The 18,721-nt window shown below is 34.7% G+C and overlaps 2 protein-coding genes across 2 annotated transcripts; both read left to right on the forward strand.

Moving 5' to 3' along the window:
* Positions 1–1,977, forward strand: LOC149563407 (aluminum-activated malate transporter 14-like). The gene is made up of 7 exons (XM_089828167.1): positions 1–322; positions 434–505; positions 628–924; positions 1,038–1,083; positions 1,165–1,264; positions 1,401–1,523; positions 1,630–1,977. The coding sequence occupies exons 1-7, from the start codon at positions 1–3 to the stop codon at positions 1,975–1,977; spliced, it is 1,308 nt and encodes a 435-aa protein (XP_089684293.1).
* Positions 1,978–16,662: 14,685 nt separating this feature from the next.
* LOC149563408 (aluminum-activated malate transporter 14-like) lies at positions 16,663–18,706 on the forward strand. The gene is made up of 7 exons (XM_089828168.1): positions 16,663–16,837; positions 16,949–17,086; positions 17,167–17,439; positions 17,553–17,598; positions 17,680–17,779; positions 17,902–18,015; positions 18,122–18,706. Exons 1-7 carry the CDS (start codon positions 16,663–16,665, stop codon positions 18,704–18,706), a joined length of 1,431 nt encoding a protein of 476 aa, XP_089684294.1.
* Positions 18,707–18,721: the final 15 nt, after the last annotated feature.

Raw genomic sequence — 18,721 nt, forward strand, 5'->3', positions numbered from 1 at the left:
ATGGCGTCTCTTGGCAGCGGCGAATGCAGAACTAACATCAGTACGTCTAATGAAGAAATTGGCTACAATGAGTCTCGAAAGGAGGGATTTCTAAGAAAAATTTGGTTAAATATAAGCAATGTTTTGATGGGGTGGTGTAGAAACATAATGGATGTTGGAAGAGAGGATCCCAGAAGGATTACGCATGCTATAAAAGTTGGGTTGGCATTGTCATCAGTTTCCCTGTTATTTCTGTGGGATCAATTATTTTGCAGGGTGGGATTTGGTAACCATGCAATTTGGGCAGTCATGACTGTCGTTGTCATTCTTGAATTCTCTGCGGGTATGAGTTAGTTTAATTTAATTTACCCCTTGTTCGATTGTTTCCCACGCAACCATCTTTTTCACCCTAATCGACTAACATTTAGAATGGCTGTTGTTGCTGCTTGAGCAGGGGCTACCATGAAGAAAGGCCTCAACAGAGGAATTGGAACCATGGTGGCTGCATTTCTTGCCTTCCTCATTTGTCACGTGTCAGAGAAGGTAGTGTGAGGAAAGGCATTTGTAGTGGGATCTTCCCTCTTCATCGTGGGTAAGTTTTTGTGCTCTCTTGGAATCACCTTGTTGCATTCACCAAATCTCAATTAGTACTCCGCTGCACTCATTTTGTCGGAGCGGCTACCACGTATGCCCGTTTCTTTCGTTCCCTCGAGAATAAATTTGACTATGCAGTGCTTATATTCCTGCTCACATTCAGCATGATAACGGTCTCTGGATATCGAGTGGAGAATATATCGCGCATGGCATACGAACGCTTCGCCACCATACTCATTGGATGTGGAGTGTGTTTGGTTGTAAGTCTTCTCATCTTCCCCGCTTGGGCTGGCGAGGATCTTCACAATTCCACTGTCAGGAAGTTACAAGGCTTGGGGAAATCTCTGCAGGGTAAGAAAATCGAACGAAAACAATTGAGGTTAGAAATCCATGTTTTGATTGTGATGAAAATGTAACGTTTTCTTCAGCGTAAAATTTGTGTTTTTCGCAATGGGCTGTTACAGATGAACTACTAGTACGCTTTGATTGGTGTGGCTTGTTATCAGTTCGGTAGATTAACTTGTTAAAATATCCGACTAATGTAATGGGCATGATATATTTGATGTTAGGATATGTGGATGAATCTTTCAGCGGATACCATACTGATGAGAATGTGGAAGATGAGTCAGAAGATATTATACACAGAGGATACAAGTCTGTGCTGGACTCAAAGGCTACCGACGATTCTTTGGTAAACCGTAAAAATATATAGTTATTAGAAGAAACTAATTAAGTGGTAGCCATGACAACTTTTGACATTAAAGAATGTTAAATGGATCGTCTGAAAGCAGTGATTGTGCATGTTAATTGCAGGAAGCATTTGCTAGGTGGGAGCCAAGGCACGGTCTATTTCGATGTCGGCATCCATGGTAGCAGTATGTGAAAATTGGAGTGAAGCTCTGGCTTATCCTATTGTGGCCTTGCACGGATGCCTTCGATCTGAAATCGAGGTATATTCGTATGCATTTCCTGATTTGGTATCATTACCTTAAATTTACAAATTATCTTCAATGCATGCACTATAGCTGATGAATTTTTGTTTTGCATACGTTTCAGGCCCCTCATTCTCTTCGTTCAACATTGAAGAAGCCATGCACCAACGTCGCCCACAAAGCAGCCAATTTACTGGCAGAGCTATCAAGCTGCATTGAACAAATGAGAATATACGACTTCGAGCCAATATTGGAAGAAGTTCAACATGCACTGGAGGATCTTCAAGTTTCCTTGAATTCTCAACCAAAGCTCTTACTGCACGTGGTACACGCCGTGGAAGAGCTCGCGGCAATGGCAAAATTCAAGCCTCACAATCCTTTGACGTCGGATCAGGAGGCTTTAATCATAACTAGTTCTGCTTCTCCCCGTAGTTATATCCAGAGACCCAGTCTTGCAAGAACGCCAGAATGATGTGTACATATCAACAATGTCGACTGATTTTTCCCTTCAATTCACACTCTAATACAGGAGTCAATTTTTAGGGAAAAATTAAGCTTGCCAGAAAAAAATTCAAATTCTATGGTTGCATTATTAAATTTTATGTATTAATGATTTACGCTAGTCTCATTTTTGTCTCTCTCACAATTGTCATATCATCTTGCTGACACCATGAGCTACTCCTAATCCCAATCTTTCTGAGAGGAGCACATATCTTAACTTCACTATGCATGTCTAATCGAATAATATTATAATTATACCAAATAATCAATTTAAAAACAATAAACACTATTATGACATTGGTAAATTTTTGTAAACTTTTCAAAGACTAGTTGTTACACCTACTTCCAATCTTGTTTGAGCAGATGTCAAATAACATTTTAAATTTTCACTTCTTTCTAATTTACTAATATCAATCTATAATACCTTCTATTTATAATTATAATCTCATCACATACTTTTATATCATGATTATTCTTTATTTGTTTCCACTAGCTATATCTACATCTCTGTAACTTTTGATATTACGTCTTTGAGACCACTACCTCTTATGTTCCAAATATCAAATATATGTTTATTCATGAAAAAAAATATTTGTAGTAATGAACAATATTTATGGAAAATATTTCAGATTATAAAACATCGTTCTCTTCTTTCATACGCTTTTCTCTAAATATATCAATATCACTCTTCCTTCAAATATCTGCTTTATATCATCATTGTTTCATGATATGTACTTCTAGATTTCATTTATGATTATATCTAACTATATTTAAAAGTAAATTTAATTATTTTTATATTTATTATTAGTTATTATTTTTGGTTTAAAATAGAGTAAAAGAATCTCAAACCTTTCCTTTTACTTGAAAGTTGGTGTGTAGAGTGCTTGGGCACACTTTTTTAGAACAAACAAAAGGTTTGCAATGCAACTACTGCCACCTACAAACAAGACAATGGAAAACCTTAAATAAATAGTAAATATTCAAGTTTTGAAACCAATTGTTTTAAATATTATGAATGATTTGAATAGAAAGATTTCCAAGGACCTAGGGATTCATATTTTATAGCTATATAAAGCGCGCACACAAATATTTATATCCACACATTTGCAAATGTTGAAGTAAGTCATTATTAATGTGTATGCCAACGATTTCATGGGCTCAAAAGAAAAAAGAAGAAGGAGATTTGAAATGTTGAAAAATACTTATTTGAAGTACTTTGTTACCAATTTTAGGGACCACCTCAAATTGCTCGAGCTATATAGTTGTAAATTGAATGAAAAGTACATGTTTTCATTTCAAAAATTTCACAAAAATTGATAAAGTTATACTCATTCTTACTTTTGATCTAATTTCTTTAATAATAAGATAAAGGATAAACTACATACATAGCATAAAAAACTTGAAGTACAACATCAAAATAATGATTACTATCAATCATGTAAGAATATTAAATTTGAAACCAAGCCATGTAATCTCATGAGTGAATAAAAAAATAGATAGTGACAAGTTACAATGCTTATCATATACAAAAAAAATCTTGCTGATAACAAAGAATTAACAAAATGATATTGTTTCACGTGAAGGACTAGTCCAATGCACCAAAATTAATGTTGCCAGTTTTTTCTTTATTTTTCTCAAAAGCACCGATAAGAGGATCTACACCTTGAGGAGGGTAAGTGGTAGTCTCCCAACTTGGGCCTACCTTGTCCCACTTCAGTTGGATGGCCACATTCACTTTCTAGATATCAATGAATCTCTTTAGTGAGCTATCTTAAAGCTTCACATTCTTCCTAATTTAGCATGTTTGAATAAATGTCAAAAAAATGGACTAGTTGTATACCATCCTTATATACAATCATTATTCCCTCATTAATCTAGATCATGAAGTGGTCCTTGAGGAACTCTACAACCATAGATACTTGTGACATGATATTGAAGAAGGTGAGATTAAGCATAAACCTAGTAAGTTCCCTCTTGATATTTTGGAAGACTTCATCATTCCTCTTTTTCTGAAGATACAAAATCACTTCAGTAGATAGAAAAAACTAGAACTGATTAAGCACATTGTCAATTTTATCTACATGACTAGCAAAGACTAGTAAATGGAGTCAACAAAAGGTAAATCGTGCGTGAAAGCTTTGAAAAGAAGGGAAGCATAACATTTTTACTTTAGAGCATTCAAGATTTGATGGATTGATTTTAAGCCCCAAAATGGAAGCGTTTTCACATAATGTTCATTTGCATTTTAAATGAAGTGTCCATCGCACTGGTTTAGTTTTTAATAATTGCCATTCAAGAGTGGATTTTCTTAATTAAACTATCCAAACATTCCAATGAAAAACATTATAATATTTAGACACGCATTCCATGAAAAAGCAAGAATGGTTCATTTTTAAGCTTTTAAACATGTGTTTTCAAGCAATCATTATAAGAAACTTGCAAAAACCTATTAGTATTTTGCTCCCACAAATACTTGGAACAAAAAAAGATTATAGGTTTGACACTGCTTGGTCAATCCAGCAAACTCATAGGTTTAAACTGGGATCCCACAATGCAGGATCAAAGCTAAAAGGTATCGGGATTGCAGTGAAAAAAATTGGTGAAACTACAAAAAAATGGGTCGTGAGAACAAAGTATCAGGGCAATCTTGCAAAACGATGATCGCATGGGTTTATGGGGACACTTTCCCACTGACAAATTTATTTGTGGGTTCGATAGTGGAGGGAAAAAAGTGGGGTACAATGATTGAATAAATAAGTGAAACATTCCTGTAGGTTTTTACAGCGATCCTGCTAGTAAAAATTAGCGTTCCCATGGGAATAGGGTCAGTGGGAATGACAACCCGGATGTTTTTAATGGCACGTAGTGGTGGGGCTTGGGGAAAAGGGTGATTTCTCCTTCACCAGGTTGTGTTCTCGTGGGTTGAGGATCACGATCTCACAAATACGGGTTTACAATTTTGTGGTTACAGGATTGCGAACCAGGGGTTCTAAAATGTTGGTGAAACTAGAATTTGATTTTATGGCTAGGAGCATAATTCTTGGCAAGGGACTTTGGTGCCTTCAAATTTTTTTAGAAGAACACCTACATGCATAAAAGACACAAAATGTTAGTTTGGTTAGTTCAAACATGAATAAACAAAAGGGTGATTATAGTGACCCGAAGGCGGACTCCCACTGGGTAAGCTCCTTGGGTGTAACCTATTATGACGTAGATATGTCCCTGATGGATAGGGGATGTATGCTGATGATGTACTCAAGCTTCCAATGGGTGGGGGTTTTTACCAAGTGTGTAGATGGGTGAGAGTTTCAACAATGGAGGTGTGTATGTATTTCAGCATTATGATGGTGTGAAATGGCTATGATGTAGTAGTCAGTGGGGCATTATAAGTTTTCATAAAAGTGGATTGATAGATTGTGAGAGGGAAGGGCTTTATTTATAGTCTAAGGGGTAGTGAAATGGAGGGTCAAGATGCAAGGATGGAAGAATGGTGAGGAAGGGCTATGATGATTTCAAAGGGAAGCACATGGATTGTGCTTGTTTAGAGCCAATAGGGAAGTGACACTTGTCACAAGGAGGATTAATATGAGGGGATGGGATAATGGTTGGTCAGAGGGAGTAATGAGGGAGGATGAGTGTGTAAGAGGGATGTAAGAGGCATTTAATGGCATGCAAGAGGTATTAATGGTATGTAAGAGCCATAAATGCTCTTGGATAGGGATGGAAGAGGATAAGGGAGAATTTTTTACTTTAGCTTGGGTTAGCAAGTCTCAACCCTTGCTTAAAGTTGTGCACATGTTTAGGAGGGGGATTAAACTTAGTTTAGAAAGGGGATTAGGGGGCAAGTGGCTTAGCTTTGATGGGATGGGTTAGTTAGGAGGCCAAGTAAGGTTAGTATGGGTGGATGAGTTGGATTAGGGGTAAAAGTTGCGTTTAGGGATATTTTTAGGGGTTTGGATAATTTATTTAATAATATGGGGGACGTGGGATTAAATTAAATAGGTTTCAGGATTTATTTAATTTAATAGAGGAATATGGATTTAATTGATAGATTGATTTTGGGTTATCATTTGATTTTATCAATTGGACTATAGTAGATTAAATAAATAAATTAACTTGGGGATTATGATTAATTAATTAAATAATAAATATCTAATTAGTAATGTCCTAGGAGACTACTAAATAAGATTACCTAGTGATGTAAATAGATTTAGGTGTCTACAAAATTTACTTTTGAATTGGGGATGGATCCTATGAATTTTCTAGGAAAGTTGATGCATAACCCAAACGATATTTCTCACACAAACTTGACTCAAGCATTTTTTGCGCAAAAAAAATGGGGAAGAAGCAAGAGCAATGAATACTGAAAAATCCCTCAGCCTGAAAACCGACATCATACGATACTCATATTTGAATGAAAAATGATTGCACCTGTGAAAAAGGACTTAGGGATTTTTATGACCACAGTGAGACTAGAAACATTAAAAAGTTTTGACTGCTGGGAAAACAAAGGGGCCTTAAACATGACAATCGACCCTTCATTAATTGATTTCAAAAAGTAACTCAAAATTATAACGTGGTAAAGGTTTTCAAGAGTTTCACCTAGGGTTTTATACTTAGGAAACTTTAATGGACATGGAAACAAGTAGAAATCCCACCCTATCAACAAAGTTTGAGCATTTTATGATACAAATATTAGACTTTACACTTTACTAGAATAAGGGCTAACACCCACAACTACTATTTCACCCTTTTAAATAATTTAGGTTTAAGAAATGAGTTTTCTTTCCTTTCTGTCGGCTCTTCTCTCTCACTCATAGTATCAAGGCTCATAGAGAGAATCCACATAAACCCATTTTGCGCCAAGGTTTAATGGTTTTAATTTATGATTACATAGTGGAAAAATGTGAAATTAAACCTTGCGAGGTCCTTGGTGTTTAATAAGGATAAAAGCTAGAAATTTCCTTCTAGCAATAAATTTAAGGGAAAAGGAATTATGGAAGAGTTGGGTGATATTAAGAGTGAAATGAGTAAGAGGAAGAAGAAAAATATCGGTTAAAAGGATACAAAAATAGAGTTAGAAGGTGAAGTGAGGAGGATGGAAAGATATTGAAGATGGTGGATGATGGGGATAGTGAGTATTTTGGTGGTTCGATGGACAAAATATACAAGCCTCTCAATAATTGTCCTTCCCCTATTTCATCCCATTCTCATGACAACCAAGGCCTTCGTCAGAATGACATGGCAAAGGAGGAAAAAGTGATTAATCAAGAGGAGGATGATGAGGATTTTGATAAAGAGACTCTCCATCTTGAAAAATTTGTGGATAATGTGAATCATGATGTGCACAGTTCACTGAATGCCTCAACCCAAAAAGGGGATCAATAAAGATGTTGAAAGTCAAAGAAAGAATTCCAACAGAAAGAACATTCCTATAACTAATATGGTGGACACGGATGAGGTTAATTTGAATCTTTTGGAAGATGAGCTTAAGGATCTTAGTGTTGAACCTTCCTTGGGTGTTTTGTAGATAGTGGAGGCAATTTCCTTGAACACATTTTGTATGGAGAACTAGTCATTCAATGCTATTAAACTCTCGAATATCAATTATAGGGCCCTAAATGCTAAGATGTATGAAATCTTAGGTAAATGCAAGATTGCGTAGAGAAAGAGAATTATAGGAAACCCATTAAAAAGAACAATGTTATTCTAGCATTGATAGAAAGAATTGAGAATCTAGAAAATACTATGAATGCGAGGATTAAAAGTTTTTAGCATATTTTGGAAGCTACCGTTGAATGTCTTAACAAGACACAAGGTAAAGTGGATCAGAAATTGAAGAATCCACTTGTTCTAGAATTAGAGGACCCAAAGTGTTCGAATATATTTGACCAATATAACTTTTGGGGGGGTGGGTGTTGAATTAGTATTTTGTGTGACAGAAGGCAAGCCGCTTGCTCATATTGTATCCCAAGAAGGAGTGATGATTTATCTAGGCAGAGTTAAAGTCATTCAACAATTAAGTCTTTCATTGAGTAAAACTAGAGTAAAGTCCTTCTTTGGTCAAGTAAATTTCTTGAGGAGATTTATGCTTGACTTCTCTAAAATAATTAAATGTATAGTTGGTATGATAAAAGAAAATACAACTTTAAAATGGACTGATGTTGGGAAAAGACTTTTGAACATATCAAGAGTTCCATAGCCAAAGCCCATGTTCTTGTCCATCCTAACTACACTAAAGAATCCATTATTTACTGTTATTCCTTAGAACATACTATGTCAACTATATTGATGAAAGAGGATAAAGAAAGAATACAAGCTCAAATTGCTTTCATGAGTATACCATTAAAGAATCAAGAATTGATATACTCATAGATGGAAAAAAATGTATATGCAATGGTGAGAGCCCTTAAATTTTTTAGGTTTTATGTGCTACATTCTCATTCAATAATATATGTGCCAGATCCTACAACAAAAAGTATTATGATGGAACAAGAGATTGGTTGTAATAATAGAGGAGTATGGATAGAAAAAGTCCAAGAATATGATATAGAAATTAAGCCAACAAAACTTGTAGGAAGTAATACACTTTGTAAAGCCTTGGTAGAGGATCAACAATTCAAAGAAGAACATACTCCAAAAGTTCTAATGGTAAGCCTTTAGGATCCTTGGTTCCCACACATTACTTATTTTATGATATATGGTGAATTCCTTGATGGATTGATTACTAAGAAAAGAAGGGTTCTAAAAAAAAAAATCTTGAAGTATGTGATTCATGATGATGTCTTGTAAAAAAAAGCAATTGATGGAACATTTTTGAGATGTGTGGATAAAGAGCAATAGGTAAAATTGTTGACATATTTTCGTAATGAAGCATGTGGAGGACACTTTTATTCTACTGTTACTGCATTTAAAATTTTGAGGTGAGGTTATTATTGGCCTTACATGTATAAAGATGCATATAAGTGGGTGGTTACTTGTGAGAAATGCAAGATGTTTGCTGGTAAACCTCAGCTTGCTATTCTACCTCTTAGGCCAATGGTAGTTGAAGCTCCTTTCAATGAATGGGGTTTATATTTTACAGGTCCACTTAATCCTCCTTCTAGTCAAGGACACTCTTACATACTAATTGCCACAAATTATTTTAGTAAATGGGTTGAAGTAAAGCCAATGAAGAAGAATTCATCAGAAGTAGTATGTGAATTCCTTAAAGAGCATATATTTATTATGTTTAGGGTTCCTATAAAATTGATAATGTATAATACATCTAATTTTTCCTGTTTATAAATTATTGGATTTTGCTATGATAATGGTATTCAAGTTGGACATTCCTTTGACTATTTTTATTAAGGAAATGGGCATGGTGAGTTTGGTAATAAGAATCTGACTAATATTTTAAAGAAATTGGTCTCAAATAATCAAAAAAATTGGCATAAGAAGATTCATGATGCTTTATGGGTTGATAGGACCACACCTAAAAGGGCTATTGGTATTTCACCTTTTCAGTTAGTCTATGGAGTGGAAGCTAATTTGCCACTACCCTTAGAGCTTTCTACATGTAAACTAAAGACTATGATTAAAGAGGATGATTTAAAAGATGGATTAGAGAAGATGATCCTGTAACTTAACAAATTACAAGAGGAAAGAGAAGAGATGGTTGATAAAATCACTGAACACTAGGGAAGAATCAAAAGGTTGTTTGATAGAAGAACAAGGCCCAGAAAATTTATGGAAGGTGATTTGGGGTTGCTATGGGATAAGAGACATGAGCCAAGAGGTATGCACTCGAAGTTTTAGTCTTTGTGGAAAGGGCCATTTTAGATCATTTAAGTGAATCAGAATAATTCTTTCAAATTGGAATATCCCACTGGAGAAACCCTACTATGTTCCTATAATGAGAAGGATTTGAAGTTGTATCAAATGCAAAATTGAAAGTAGATAACCCCTGCATAGTAGTTAGATAGGTAGGTAACATGCAGTTTGCTTTAGCTTAGTTGCTTGCTTTCTTAGGTAGTTTGTTGTTGTTTTCCTAGTTTAGTTTTTTTTTTTTTGTTTGTTTTGTTTTTAAGTTGTCACCTTTTGTGCAGAACCAAAGATTGTTGGATTTCTTTCAACCATTATCATGCTTAAATACCCATCCAGAGTCAGTTGTTGCCCAAGTTTCAGTTCATATCTTTTTGCTTCAGGGTTTTGGATTCAAATCAAGTATCAATATTTCAAGTCTAGGTCTATATTTCCCATAGGATTATCTATCTTCTCATCATTCCTTCAAATGAGCTAGCCTAATGCAGAGAATCATATGAACAATGCATCAATTGAAATCTAGGTGATTAGGGTTTGAGAGGTTTTATTTGTCATCTCGATGAGAAGAAGGTCTAAACCTTCTATTGATTTGTTCCTAACCATGATCAACAAAAACATTCAACATTATGTTATGGTTTCCATGAAAGACATTGCAGATAAGAAAGAGCAGTGAGCAGAAGAAGTAGTTCATGCAGAAGAAAAGATTCAGAACCCTCCTAGAGTCAAAATATGAAGATAAGAAAATATGCATCGTCGATTTGGTACATGAACGGTTCATATGCACTCATAATAAGCTAAATGGTGGAGAAAATTCAAAGGAATGAAAGAATGCACACTATTGGCCAGTTGACAAGTCAAATGGTTTAGAAAATCAAATCCAGATCATCGATAAAGACCAGATCAATGGATGAAGTTTTAATGATGGAAATATGACTATTCAATGATGCATCTTATTCATTGTCAGATCAAAAGAACATCTACACTCGTCACTATATCATTATGAAAAGATGAACATGCTTTAATCATTACAACAAAACGACAGAAAGACATGTTTCCTATGGGCCATTACATTTCACAAAGAAAAACTAGGTCATTGTTAGATCCTCCAAGTAATAAAATAGTTCCAACTATTCACCATGGTGTACCTAGTTGGAAAGTGGACCCGCATCATAAAGAAAATAGAGAATTAATATCTTTTATTTTTGCCATCAGATCAAAAGAGAGATCAACGCTCATTGTTATGTCGCTATAAAAAGTTACAAGGAAAATAATCATAGTGACAAAATGATTGAAAGATACGTGTACACGGAGGGACTCATGGAGGAAGTTTTAAAGAAAATTTATAATGTTTTAATCATGATCGTTAATTTAAGATCGATGGTTAGTGTTCAAAAATGCAATGACCATTGGAATATGAAATACACAGGTTTGGCGCAAAATAGTAGACGATGAAGAATTAACAATTTTCTACAAGTTTTTCTGAGATTGCATAAAATCGAATAATCATTTCCTATTTTCATAAACACCATGGATTTAGAATCATTGATGGAGAATATGCCACATATTCATATGACTAGATAATTTCACATTTTATTTCCTTTTCTATTTTGTGACTGTTGCTTTGCTAAACTGAAGGATAACGAAAAACTATAAATGTAACCTCATTTGATGATATAAAGGTTGACAAAGTTGATGGGGAATTGGTCTATAATTTCATTTACCCTATTTTCTTGTCATGTTTTATTGCCCATGCATAGATTAGTTCTGCATTAAGAGTTGAAAGAAAATCATATGTGGCTCTGTGGTTAACATATGGATTCTATTTCATTTTGGTAACTATAGTGAAGGTGATTCCATTTACTTTTTTTATATATGGTCTTGTTACTCCTCTTATTAATTTCAACTCACATTAGATAGTTTCATTGGGAAATGAAAGATAAATGTGTATGAATCTATTAGTTATTGGTTGGATTCCATTTCATTCAAGGCTAGTAGTGAGAGCAATTCCATTTTCCCTCGTATGCATATCTCTTCATTCCTCTTCTACATTTTGATGGTTAATCTACATTTAGAATAAAAGTAAGAGTTAGAAATATTAAGATAATCTACTACAATCATTCGATTGAGAGTGATAGGTTATTCAAATCTATTTTGCCTAAATTGTTCGTGCCTACAAGCAATTTGGTTATCTTTTACCACTCTCAAGTTATGAGCTTATAATGTCAAAACCTCTAATCTCATAAAAACAAATTCATTGCATATCATTTCAAATCATAGGGAATTACACCTAATCATTCAGAGGGTAATCATAGAATACATATACTAACCCGTTTGTTGGTAAACATGTTTTTGTCTCTCCAAGCATTGGGTATCAAAGAGTTAGGATTTTAAAATCTAATAGGAGAGAAAATTGTTAACCAATAGTATTTAAAAAGTAAATTAATCTAATATATCTTGTAAATGGATGAGATCATATTATGTTAGATTTAATCTTGTAGAACTTGTAGGATATGTCCCCAATGATTTTTTTGAGAGGGAAATATGAACTTTTAAGTAATTCTTGCAAGAAACACTATATCAAGAACTAAAATTTTTGTAGGACATGCACAACATGAACTTTTAGAAAATCCTTTAAAGACTTCAAAGAAAATATAGTTTCAAGTTTAAAGGTAGATCATGTCATTGATAAAATAGGATCATTAGAATTATCCATACATCTTAAAAATATGACTTGGGAAATAGTACATTCATGGGACTAACTACTTTTTCAATAGCAACATACATACTTGTCATTGCTTCATTCAAAAGAACAATACACATTGACAATGCCTAAGGTTTACACTCATTTTCAAGATATGTTAACAATAATATAGATAATATCAATTTTATACATTATATAAAGTACATAACAAACAAGTTTCTAATTTGAGCCACTCATTCATTTTTAGAATATAATCTGTTATTAATTTAAAATTACTTAACACCTATTTTAATAGAACATTTGCAAGATCTAGAAAACCATTCAAGGAGAAACAATATGAAATATTTTCTAAATTTCTTGTGCAAATCATTTGTTTATGTTCAATATTTATTTTCAAGCTACAGATGCAACATAGTTTTATATTCTTTGTCTATGACTCTTTAGATGAACACTTGAACACATACATTACTTTAAGAAACTTTACAATTTATGAATATGTCACCATTACTAAATGTTCAAAAAATTTAATGTACAATTTGACTCAACACTTACCCCAAAACCCACCACACTAGAGGCAAGAACTTTGGCGCTTGCACCCCTTGTTAAGATCTATCATATTCAATAGTAGTATATAATAATAATATATGATGGTTAAGTTTTGGTGGTGTTCAATTTAATAGTGGTATTGTATGAAAGTTAAGTTTTTGTGTGGTATTCTCCTTACTAAGGATCAAACTCTAATAAATAAAATAGACCTATTTTTTTAAAAAATATTATTATTATTAATATTAGGGTTTACATCTAATCTTAATTGAAAAAGTGTCAAAAATTTATACAGATATAATTGAATGTCAATCATTAATTCATTTTGTTAGATTTAATTTTATAATTAGAAATTGAATAATATCTTGATTGTAATTCGAAGAATGTTAGAAAAGTTATAGATTTTTAGAAATGCTATTAAAATAACTCAAATTTTGTCATTCTGATAAGTCAGCCTGAAAGGTGACACAACTTTGTACTTTCACCCTCTAACTCCAAGTCTAGAGAAAGTGAGGAGAAAGGGAAACATGTGAGGAAAAAATAGAAAACTAGGAGGTTCCAATGCATCAATGATGATGAGAAGGAAAATGCTACTAAGTCCCCACTGATGATGGAGGAAGTTTAGTCATTATAAAGGTATATCTCATGTTTCAACTAGTTTCAGTTTGGACAATCTGGATCTCACAGGTTGTCCAACCTAGCCACCCATATAAAAAGCTGTGAGATCTAGCTTGTCCAAACTGAAACTAGCCAAAACATGAGATATACCTTTATCCTGAGAAACTTCCTGCATCTTTAGGGGGGATTTAGTAACATTTTCTTCCTCCTCATTATCGATGTAGTAGAACCTTCTAGCTTTTTTTTTTTTTTCCTTGCATGTTTCTCTTTCTCCTCACTTACTTTAGACTTAGAGTTAGAATCTAGTTCTTTTAGGCTCTCATTATTTTTCACTCTTTTTTTTCTTATTAAGATTTGAGACATCTCTATGGGAATGTCTCCCACCCCTAGTTAATTAATTCCATCCTAACCTCACCTACATCCACGGCCTGAAATGTCTAAAATAACATAATTGAAAGTTCTAGTATTACGTCAGAGAAATGTGGAGATGTGGAAGAATAGAAAGATGAAATAAAAGATAGCCTGGAAAAGATAGACTGGGATTTTGTGTCTAAGGGGATTGGAAAAAAAAGGAACCCATGATGCTAACTAGGAGCAAAAATCTAGGAGGAACTTCTATATTAAGGAACAACATGGTATACTCCAAGATACTGCAAAAGCCTTCTCAGATATAAACACCCATGTTTTGGCTACACTTAGTATGGGCATGGAAAATCTCATGAGAAAGGATGATAACCTAGGCAAAAATGATAACTCATCCATGCCATCTACTTCCCCTCTCAAGAGGCCTAAGGAGGACCCCCTTATTTCCCCTCCCCCTAAGAAACCCCCTGTCCAACCCTTGACCCCTTTTACTTGTCCCATGCACCTCCTTGTTCAAGACCCCAACCCACCCACCAATTTAGATCAAAGTACTTTCAAATAGGTTGAAGCTAAATTGAAGACATTGTGGACCAAGATGTAAAAGCAAAAGAACCTGCTAATTTATTTGAATATGAGGTTCACCACTTTTGTTGATTTTTTTTGTAAAGTTTATGCATTTTTTAGTAACCATTCTTTAGCTTCTTCAATCAGGGAAGATGGGAGGTAAGGCGGAGGAAGATGAGGAAAGCACCTACAGACTCTATAGGTTCCAATTAAATGACATGTTGAATGTGCAGCAAGGGAAACCAACCCCCTGATGAGAAGAAAGAACGACTACTTGGCCTCATTTTGTGTTAATTTTTAAATATTATTATGATGGTTAAACTTTGATCTTGTGTGGCCAATATGGAAACTTTTATATGAACTTTAATGTTGGTAGCCTAATTAGTTTTCTTGTCGGTAACTTCTATGACACTATAGACTATAATGGTTTTGATAGTAGATTGACAAATTCTTGTAGGTACTTATTTTTTATGATAATGGGCAGCTAATTTGTTGTTTATGATTTGGGTCAGTGAGCTATCTGTCAGGTGATAGTGTTTCCTTCACTATGGTTGTTCTCACTGGGCTAGTCGCCCATTTTGGACTGCTAGTGTTATACATAATAAATGTGGCATCAAATATGAAACTCCTTTAGCCACATAATAATATTTGATGGTAAGGGGATGATTGCCTTCTTAGGCATAATAATTCATATAACGCCTTCATATTAATCGCATGAAGTTGGACTATATTATCTTTGATTGTTAAGAATATATTCAACTATTATTTAGATTAATTTAGACTAAAGTAATTCTTTTAAGATTTAAACTGAAAATTTATTTTAATTATGTATTTATATTTTTATAAAATATTAATAAAAAAATTCAAATACTATATCTCGAAGTAGTACAAAAACAATCAAAATCTATGATCTAGCTATTGGTTGCGTATATTATTTATAGATTTAATTTTGTAAGGTTTTTGCACAAACTATCTCATCCAATATTAGAAATGGGAAATATGACAAGACAAATGACAGATCATGAAATTTGATATTGAACACTTAGGAAAAAAATCATCCAATAAAATCTAAGAGTAATAGATATTACTCTTTAAAGATTCTTGTAATCAAGAATCTATCACTTGATAATTATTAAATCTAAAGTCCCTTACTTGATCCCACTTTATAAGCCATTCTTGGCTTACATGGTAGAATAAAGTCTATTATCCATCATACATAAAGTAAGAAAAAAGAAAAAGAAATCATACAATTTCATCCAAATTTTGAAAAGAACAATCCATAGAATGGAATTTAAAATTTAAAATTAATATATATTCTTAATTAGAAAAAATGATAATATAAAATCTCCCTATAATAACTTTCAATGAAAGACGTTTAAATTTTATAAGACTATATATTTGCATATAAAAATAATTTTTAAATTTTTTTTTATAATAGCCTTTTTTATTAATGATTAATAATCTAGGAATACAATTCACCAAAAAAGAACTGGAGATACAAGATCACCCACCCAGAATTCACAAGTATTATCTCCGTGACAATGAAAATAAAGTAACTCAATCATCTCCCTCTCCCTCTCCGTGACAAGTATTATCTCTGCCATTAGTAAAACAAGAAATGCAAAGGCCGATTCATTCGAGAAGCCGAGTTTTTTCTCTTCCATCTTGTAAGGCAACCGCAAGAAGAAATGAACGGTTTTCTTGATCCTCAGAATTTATAAGATCTTCTTCCTTACTATAATTGAGCTCATTTACAAGGTGCTCCAAGATTTTAGCCAGGGTGTTCGGAGTTTCTGAGCGCTCGTGTAACTGTTCAGACCAAGATTAAATTACATTATAAATCAGGTTGGCTGGATCTCCTCTACTTGAAATTTAAATTCTTGTATCTGAAATTTGATTGAATTGATTTTGTGTACCATGGCGTCTCTTGGCAGCGGCGAATGCAGAACTAACATCAATACTACTAATGAAGAAATTAGCTACAATGAGTCTCGAAAGTAGGGATTTCTAAGAAAAATTTGGTTAAATATAATCAATGTTTTGATGGGGTGGTGTAGAAACATAATGGATGTTGGAAGAGAGGATCCCAGAAGGATTACGCATGCTATAAAAGTTGGTTTGGCATTGTCATCGGTTTTGCTGTTATTTTTGTGGGATCGATTATTTCGCAGGGTGGGATTTGGTAACCATGCAATTTGGGCAGTCATGACTGTCGTTGTCGTTCTCGAATTCTCTGCGGGTATGAGTTAGTTTAATTTAATTTACCCCTTGTTCGATTGTTTCCCACGCAACCATCTTTTTCACCCTAATCGACTAACATTTAGAATGGCTGTTGTTGTTGCTTGAGCAGGGGCTACCATGAAGAAAGGCCTCAACAGAGGAATTGGAACCATGGTGGCTGCATTTCTTGCCTTCCTCGTTTGCCACGTGTCAGAGAAGGTAGTGCGAGGAAAGGTGTTTGTAGTGGGATCTTCCCTCTTCATCGTGGGTGAGTTTTTGTGCTCTCTTGGAATCACCTTGTTGCATTCACCAAATCTCAATTTGTACTCCGCTACACTCATTTTGCAGGAGTGGCTACCACGTATGCCCGTTTCTTTCGTTCCCTCAAGAATAAATTTGACTATGCAGTGCTTATATTCCTGCTCACATTCAGCATGATAACGGTCTCTGGATATCGAATGGAGAATATATTGCGCATGGCATACGAACGCTTCGCCACCGTACTCATCGGATGTGGAGTGTGTTTGGTTGTAAGTCTGCTCATCTTCCCCGCTTGGGCTGGGGAGGATCTTCACAATTCCACTGTCAAGAAGTTACAAGGCTTGGGGAAATCTCTGCAGGGTAAGAAAATTGAACGAAAACAATTGAGGTTAGAAATCCTTGTTTTGATTGTGATGAAAACGTAACGTTTTCTTCAGCGTAAAATTTGTGTTTTTCGCAATGGGCTGTTACAGATGAACTACTAGTACGCTTTAATTGGTGTGGCTTGTTATCAGTTCGGTAGATTAACTTGTTAAAATATCCAACTAATGTAATGGGCATGATATATTTGATGTTAGGATATGTGGATGAATATTTCAGCGGATACCGTACTGATGAGAAGGTGGAAGATGAGTCAGAAGATATTATACACAGAGGATACAAGTCTGTGCTGGACTCAAAGGCTATCGACGATTCTTTGGTAAACCGTAAAAATATATAGTTATTAGAAGAAACTAATTAAGTGGTAGCCATGACAACTTTTGACATTAAAGAATGTTAAATGGATCGTCTGAAAGCAGTGATTGTGCATGTTAATTGCAGGAAGCATTTGCTAGGTGGGAGCCAAGGCACGGTCTATTTCGATGTGAAAATTGGAGTGAAGCTCTGGCTTATCCTATTGTGGCCTTGCACGGATGCCTTCGATCTGAAATCGAGGTATATTCGTATGCATTTCCTCATTTGGTATCATTACCTTAAATTTACAAATTATTTTCAATGCATGCACTATAGCTGATGAATTTTTGTTTTGCATACGTTTCAGGCCCCTCATTCCCTTCGTTCACCATTGAAGAAGCCATGCACCAACGTCGCCCACAAAGCAGCCAATTTACTGGCAGAGCTGTCAAGCTGCATTGAACAAATGAGAATATACAACTTCGAGCCAATATTGGAAGAAGTTCAACATGCACTGGAGGATCTTCAAGTTTCCTTGAATTCTCAACCAAAGCTCTTACTGCATTCAACAACAAGAATGCCGAGTAAGAAAATCGTACTTCAGAATGAAAATAGAGAGGAGGAGGTAAGGTGGGCGACGAGAAGAAGATCATGGCATGGAGAAAGTAGTGACGAGAAGAGGTTAATGCTGAGACACGGCGTTGAATTTGGAGAAGCACTTCCATTGGCTACGTTTGCGTGGTTGGTGGTGGAGATCGTAGCGAGGCTTGAGCACGTGGTACACGCCGTGGAAGAGCTCGAGGCAATGGCAAAATTCAAGCCTCACAATCCTTTGTCGTCGGATCAGGAGGCTTTAATCATAACTACTTCTGCTTCTCCCCGTAGTTATATCCAGAGACCCAGTCTTGCAAGAACGCCAGAAAGATGTGTACATATCAACAATGTCAACTGATTTTTCCCTTCAATT

The sequence above is a fragment of the Cupressus sempervirens genome, chromosome 4, assembly GCF_028749045.1.
Source record: "Cupressus sempervirens isolate cs-2001-9-10 chromosome 4, ASM2874904v1, whole genome shotgun sequence".
In the NCBI taxonomy this organism is placed as follows: Eukaryota; Viridiplantae; Streptophyta; class Pinopsida; order Cupressales; family Cupressaceae; genus Cupressus; species Cupressus sempervirens.

Coding starts and splice junctions, on each gene's coding strand:
- LOC149563408 (XM_089828168.1), top strand. CDS start 16,663: ATGGATGTTGGAAGAGAGGATCCCAGAAGGATTACGCATGCTATAAAA. Junction 16,838..16,948: donor CGTTCTCGAATTCTCTGCGG/GTATGAGTTAGT, acceptor TTGCTTGAGCAG/GGGCTACCATGAAGAAAGGC. Junction 17,440..17,552: donor CTTGGGGAAATCTCTGCAGG/GTAAGAAAATTG, acceptor GGGCTGTTACAG/ATGAACTACTAGTACGCTTT.
- LOC149563407 (XM_089828167.1), top strand. CDS start 1: ATGGCGTCTCTTGGCAGCGGCGAATGCAGAACTAACATCAGTACGTCT. Junction 925..1,037: donor CTTGGGGAAATCTCTGCAGG/GTAAGAAAATCG, acceptor GGGCTGTTACAG/ATGAACTACTAGTACGCTTT. Junction 1,265..1,400: donor AGGCTACCGACGATTCTTTG/GTAAACCGTAAA, acceptor AGCATTTGCTAG/GTGGGAGCCAAGGCACGGTC.